This window comes from Pygocentrus nattereri, chromosome 4, assembly GCF_015220715.1.
Source record: "Pygocentrus nattereri isolate fPygNat1 chromosome 4, fPygNat1.pri, whole genome shotgun sequence".
NCBI lineage: Eukaryota > Metazoa > Chordata > Actinopteri > Characiformes > Serrasalmidae > Pygocentrus > Pygocentrus nattereri.
In genome coordinates this window covers 34838327-34845349 of record NC_051214.1, presented here as the reverse complement: position 1 = coordinate 34845349, position 7023 = coordinate 34838327, and the positions used below count along the sequence as shown (strand labels likewise).

Here is a 7023-nt window from a genome sequence, read left to right as displayed (position 1 = left end):
CCAGTTCCAACTCTCGCGAGATTGGGGGAGGCTTGGGAGCGCGCACACGCGCGCGCTTTCATTAAAGGACAGCGGGATTAAAAAGGATTTTACGCTTTAAAAGGGATTTTGTGTTGTTTTGCGATGGAAATTGTTTATTCTCAACAAAGACAAATGCTGCGAACCAAACTGAAAAAATAAGACGACTAAACATTTTTAGGATACACAATCAATGATATGTGGTTGAATAATTAAACACTAACCTAGGCGATTTAACTGATTTTTAAAAAATAAAATGGTGCAAATTACCTTTTAATTTTCAGTACTGAAGCACAGTAAGATTCAAGGATAACCCTGTAACCAATGTTTTCTTTTTTCCTAACTTCTTTTTTTATATAATTAAGCATTTTAAAGCTAATCATTAAAAGGTATATGTCTGACAAAATATAGTATTCTGCTATTCAGTCTCATTACAGAAACACGTTGTCAGCCTTTGAGATTTTTTGTTGTTCTTGTGCCACATCATATATCATTGCTTTGGTAAATGTCACAAGAAAAACCATTAAAATAAATAAATTCTTCTGTCTGAAATAACACTAACCCATTTTTCTGTAATTAAAAAAGTGCTAAATATCAGTAATGAGAAACTAATATGTAGACACACTGTGATACTGAGAGAATTTACCAAATTGAATTGTAATAATGTATAATACTTTAATAATTACAATCCTGCAGAGCTCCTACTGATTTACTAAATAATATATTGTTTGTGTATGATTGTTATGACTTAAATGGTTTGAGGCAGTTTGATGAGACTGACCCAAATATAGATCATAAACCTGTATTTAATGTATTACCTTTGTGAATATTATGTATGTGAATATCACATTAATAACATTACAAAGCATTGTGTTCCCCTAATTGCCTATGTACTCTTAATTAATGTGTGATACCTTGCATATATTTTGTATATATGTGTATATCTGTGTTCTTGCATTGTTGGCTTTGTTGTGCAAACTGATATCAAAGGTTTTTTTGGTAGAGATCTGCCTACTCATGCAAAAGGTCATGTGGCATAAATATTTAATAACAGTTTAACTTCCATGGAGTGTAAACACTGAATTGTTCTTGATACTGAAATTAGGGAAATTAAAGAATTCATAAATACATGCAACATTAACTACACACACCTTCAGACATTATGCTGTGTATTGAAATCAGTATGATCACCATATGAATCTCTCTGCACATGCTGTTTCATGTCTGTAGGGGGTGCGCTACTCATCATAGAACAAGAAGAGAGATGCACAAATATTTCAGAAGTAAACACACCGCCTCATTTATCCAAGACATTTCTTCAGAGTTTTATTTCAGTTCATTTGAAATGTAATGTATATTTTCTTTTCCTCCAAACCAGGAAGCACTTAGTCAAAAAGGGAATAAACCAAACAATACTTCACCATATCCTTGCAGCCAATAAACATTTTATTAACAACATGGTCACAAATACTCGGGTGTACTGATGTTTGTTTCTCTTTGTAAGATTGCAATATCCAAAAGCAATAGTCTGTCTCCTGTCCCTCATCACTGCTTCCACCTTGTTTTAAAAATCTTCCTGTCAGTGATTACATACACATTTGTGTTGCCAAAACGACTGTAAAAAATCTTTAAAAAAAAAAACAAAACATGATCAGTGAGAAATAAACCGGTAGTGTATATATGTATATGTTTATTATGAATGGTAACACAAGAAAAGGAAAATAAAATCAATAAAAATATAAAAGGCTAACATTTAGACATGTGCAATGATCAAAGACATTATTATTATTATCATCATTATTTTATCAATTATTTTTACCATTTCATTACTAACCTACTACCACTTACATGAACACCACTACCACCACTAATAATAATAATGATAATAATGATAATAATAGCAATAATAATAATAATAATGAAAAAAAAATCATAAAAACATTTTCTCTAAAGACTTTGAAAAGACAGGTACCAAATATTTAAACCCAAAAACAGAGAGATCAGTGCAAGTGTCCTCCATCCATACACATATCTGAGGGTTAGCTCAGGTACACTTCATGTTAGAGCAAAATGGTCCGTTTGCTTTAACATGGCGGTAATGTTGCTGGGCATCTTCCCCTCTTCAGCTACAGCAGATCCTGCCAGGGGTTTGGGTCTCATAAAAGATGGGTCGCACAGGTCTGGGAGATTATGTCGTGCTAATTCTACTAAGTTCATGTCTAATGGCTGAAAGAGATGATAGGAACATGTATTACTATCTGAGTACTATCTAATGATTCATGGTTCATTTAGCATATAATAAGGCCACAGATTATCATATTCACAATTATAAATTGCAATGCCATGTACTTATCATTATTTCATTTCATTAGGCTTTAGTAGAATCTTGGATTATGCAGTCGTCTAGGTGTAATATATGGTAGTAAATGATACAGTGAGGTCCAAACGTCTGAGAGCACATTGAAAATCTGGGTTTTTTCCATTTATAATGGAAATAAACAACAGGAAGAAAAATATATGCAAGATTCTTCACTATTTCACATTTGTGACAATGGTAATGTTCAAATAGGTCAGGTTTTTCGTCTTATCCCTTCCACTGCTGCCTGTGTTCAGATAACTGTGGATTTAATCTACTCATTTTCCACAAACTTGTAAAGGTTATACCAGCTTGAGTGCACACTGAAGAAAATTCATGTAAATACTTCAAAGATTCTACTTTTCACTCAAATTGTTATTCTGATCATTTATTATGTAATTAAAAACTGTATTAAACTAAAAAACATGCAAAATTGAAAGATTTTCACTAATTGCCTCAGACATCTGGACCCTGGTGTATGTACAAAGTAAATGAACATACCATCAATGATTTCATCCTTCACCTTGTGCAATTCGCGAACAACTTCTTCCAAGATTTCCTAATAATTTATACAGTAAATTAGTTAACAGAAAGCATTAACAATTACACTTGTAGCAAATAAGAAGAATGATAGCAGCATTTTAATCCATCTAAATCAGTATAATGAGGTTAAACAGCTACCTGTTTCATTCTATCGAAGTCTAAGGCGTCTGTGTCATTACCACTCCCCACGGGTCGAACCCTAAACCAACATACACAGCAATTACAGTCAAACACAGAGACTTGACTTTCCTTTTAAAAACAACAGTCATACTTGTTATATTTATTAATGCTCATTGATCAGAAGATTCCTACAGCTGAATTCACTAATACTGAGGAATGTAAGAATTTTAATCCCACTAAATTCAAGGCTTATTGATCAGCCATTAACCTTAAGTCTTACTCTTCAATAACTCCTGGATATCACTTGAGATAGTAATTGTATTTATATATTATTGTTTTATATTTAATTGACATATGAGTATGAGAGAGTTGGATAACATGTATTTCATTGCATTTTATTATATGCTTATGTAGACTAATGAATATTAACATACACTTCCTTGCTATTAATCCCTTAAAATCCATTCTTCAAAGGAGTTACATAGTCACAAATGAGAGGATTTAAAATGTGGTCCTACATATCACTGCTGTCCAAAGAAAAACAAGTTTACAGTAGAGGGCAAAACGCTCTGTAAATAGGTTTTATTCTATGTGATTTTGGAGCATTTCCATTTGTCCAATCATCATGAAATTTTCACATACCATAAAGGACAGCTGGTGTGTCGAAATGACGTAGAAAAATAAAAATGGACTAAAATGGAGATATATGGTTTACTTTGTGAGAGCAACAACATGGACCCTTAGGTTTCATAAAGTTACTCACATTTAATGAACTGTCAGCTTCAAAATGAATTCATTTGTTCATAATTTTATTATGCCTGTATAATTGAAAGTGAACAATAAAAGATTTTTGAACTGCTGTGAAATGCTGAAATATGAAACGCAAAGAGGGTTTCTGTGCTATAAAACCTGAGAATACAGCCTGATTTCTGAGAATCCCTTACTTAGATACCAACGATGATCTCTCTGCAGAGTTGGCTCGATCCCATGGCTTCTTTGCACCATCTGCAGGAGAGAATGAAAATAGCAGATTATAACCTACGGAAGCACAGGGATTCCCTCAGAATAGAGAATGGCCAACTTATTATGATCTCTTGATGCTTTCAGAGAACATAATCCTTCCTATTTAACCTTGCTATCTGACATTATTAACAACTGCCTTCAGATGAAACATGAACATTAATACTACTGTCATTTTCGTGTGGTGGTATACTGAAATGTCATCATTCAGATTGGTAGATGATATATATGAAGAATGTGTTGATGTGGTGGGTACCTGAGGCGTTCTGTCCTCTAGACATGGGAGAGGGGGAATTTGGATCGTCCTAAAACACATAAAGCTTAGGTTTGTGAAACAATTCCAAGGACTCAATTAAGCATGTGTAGAAACACATGAAACTTGGAAACTTCAAATGGAAAACCTGGTAAACGGGTACTATTATATTTAAACCACATACTTCTGGTTTAATTTTTTTTTTTTAAAGATTAAGAGACCCTTATTATCCCCACAAAGGGGAAATTTCACCTCCGCAATCTAACCCATCCATACAGTGAAACACCACATAAACACTAGTGAATACACACTAGGGGGCAGTGAGCACTCTTGCCCGAAGCAGTGGGCTGTGCCCAGGGAACAGTTAGGGGTTAGGTACCTTGCTCAGGGGCACTTCAGTCATGTACTGCTCAGAGAATCGGTGATGTTCTGGTCACGGGGCTGTTTCCCTAACCTCCAGCCCACAAATGCCCCATTTTGTGTACTATTTTACACTGTAAACTGGTTTACAGATTATGGTAAAATTTAATGTGAATATGCAAATGGCCCAAAATGGCCCAAAGATATGCAAAAATAACATTAAGAATGTTCGTTCCTTCTTTTATGAAATTGCCATTTCAGAGATACAAAGTTTTGTTACGACAGCAACAATATTCCCAGATAAGAGTTTACAACTATCAGTATCAATGCAGTAAGTTTTGGTGTAATTCAAAAAGTTACAGAAAATAAGAACAAAGAGAAACTCCACTTATATCTTTCTAGTACTTACATTTTGGCTGTCTCCATCTTTCTTCTCTTCAGACTGGCTTGCAGCTTTCCGTCTAGTAGTAAGAATGGAAAAATAGTCTGAGACGATTATTTATCATCTTTAATGATTCTACCACACTGCAAAAATAAAAAAAGATTTTCAGGCTGAAAATCTGTTCCACAGACAACGCTAGTTTCCTAAAAAGATGTGAAACTGTCTTATTCCTCTTAAAAACCTCGTAAGTGCTGACCTTCGTGCCAACAGGGCGTTCATCTCCTCCATCAGGCCACCACTCCCTCCACTTGTCCGGTTGGCATCATTTTTGGCTCCAGATGCTGAACTGTCCTCAGGCTGTGGACACATGGGCTGATCAGAAACGAGGTCACATTCCTTTATACCGCATGCAAGCAGACCTGAGAAAACTTCAATTCATTTAAGATTAGATACCTGACATCTACTCCAAGCTCAATCTTTAGACGTCTTAAATTAGAACTATTGTTTCACAATGTGCAAACCAAACAGCTTAAGAAGCCACTGAAAGACTTTTGGGTGTTGTGAGCACACTAAGTTGATCATACATAACCAAATCATACATAAAGCAAACCTTTTTATAATTCTCTTGCTATGAATGTAGTCAATCAGTTTCAATCAGTCAAGACAGGTTTGGCACCCAAAGTTTTATTCTTTAGTTTTACACTGAAGCTGCAAGGCTAATGTAGCTAACAAGTATGGAAAATACTTTACAACCTCAAAAGATACTTTACAACCTCAAAAGATACTTTACAACCTCATTTAAAAGTTGGAATACTGTGTAAAATGTAACTGAAACATTTCATATAAAATTTTGAAACGGAGAAACAAAAAAACTATATTGTTTTTGAAAAATATATGCCTACTTTGAATTTAATGCCAGCAACACATTTCACACAAGTTGGGACAGGGGCAACAAAAAACTGGTAAAATTGTGTAATGCTAAAAAAACACCTGGAGGAAGATCTCACAAATAATTAGGTTAATTGACATCAGGTCAGTAACATAAAGGTAAGTAAAAATGGGGAGTTCACCATGCTGTGAAAGAAAATGTGTCTCAATATAAAATAGATAAGAACTTTTGTTTTCATCATTGGCTGTACATAATATTAAAAGATTCAGAGGAATCTCTGCATGCAAGGGTCAAGGCCGAAAACCCAATATTGGCTGGCCTTGATCTCCAGGCCCTCAGGTGGCACTGCATTAAAAGCAGACATGATTCTGTAATGCAAGTCACTGCATGAGCTCAAGAACACTTCTAAAAAACACTGTCTATAAACTAATTTCTTTACTGCTTCCACAAATGCAAGTTACAACTCTACCATAAAAATATAAAACCATACATAAACAGGATCCAGAAATGCTGCCGCCTTCTCTGGGCCTGAGCTAATTTAAGATGGACTGAGGAGAAGTGAAAAAGTGTCCTGTGGTCCTACAAGTCAAAATTAAAATTTCTTTTTTTTTTATAAATCATGGACAAGGCATTCTCTGGGTTAAGGAGAAGAGGGACTATCTGGTTTGTTATCAGCGCACAGTTCAAAAGCCAGTGTCCATAATGATATGGGATACATTAGTGCACATGGCATGGGTTATTTGCATATATACTTAATGATATATACAGGTTTTGGAGCAACACATTCTGCCATCCAAATAACATCTTTTTCAGGAAAAGCCTTGCTTATTTGAGCAAGACAATGCCAAACCACATTCTACACATATTACAACAACCTGCCTCCATAATAAGAAACCAGCAGTCTAGACCTGTCAGTCCCTGCAAACACCTGGTGCATTATGAAATTAAAAATATGACAAAGGAGACCCTAAATTGTTGACCAGCTGAAATTGTAAGAATTGATCAAGTATCAAGTAAGAATGGGAAAACATTTCACTACAGCAGTGCATCTCCTCAGTTCCCAAACACTTACAGAGCATTGT

General features: G+C 34.9%; 1 protein-coding gene across 2 annotated transcripts in view; it reads right to left on the bottom strand.

Annotated features, from left to right (window-relative positions):
* Positions 1 to 1317: 1317 nt before the first annotated feature.
* evlb (Enah/Vasp-like b) overlaps positions 1318 to 7023 on the bottom strand; it is a 59957-nt gene continuing 54251 nt past the window's right edge. For both annotated transcript variants that reach the window (XM_017683317.2, XM_017683299.2), the window contains exons 7-13: positions 5309 to 5409; positions 5080 to 5131; positions 4314 to 4362; positions 3982 to 4042; positions 3056 to 3116; positions 2876 to 2933; positions 1318 to 2244 (exon numbers count right to left, since the gene is read on the bottom strand). In XM_017683317.2, the coding sequence (XP_017538806.1) occupies positions 2207 to 2244; positions 2876 to 2933; positions 3056 to 3116; positions 3982 to 4042; positions 4314 to 4362; positions 5080 to 5131; positions 5309 to 5409 (420 nt within the window). In that variant the 3' untranslated portion in view covers positions 1318 to 2206. The remainder of the gene's footprint in view (positions 2245 to 2875; positions 2934 to 3055; positions 3117 to 3981; positions 4043 to 4313; positions 4363 to 5079; positions 5132 to 5308; positions 5410 to 7023) is intronic.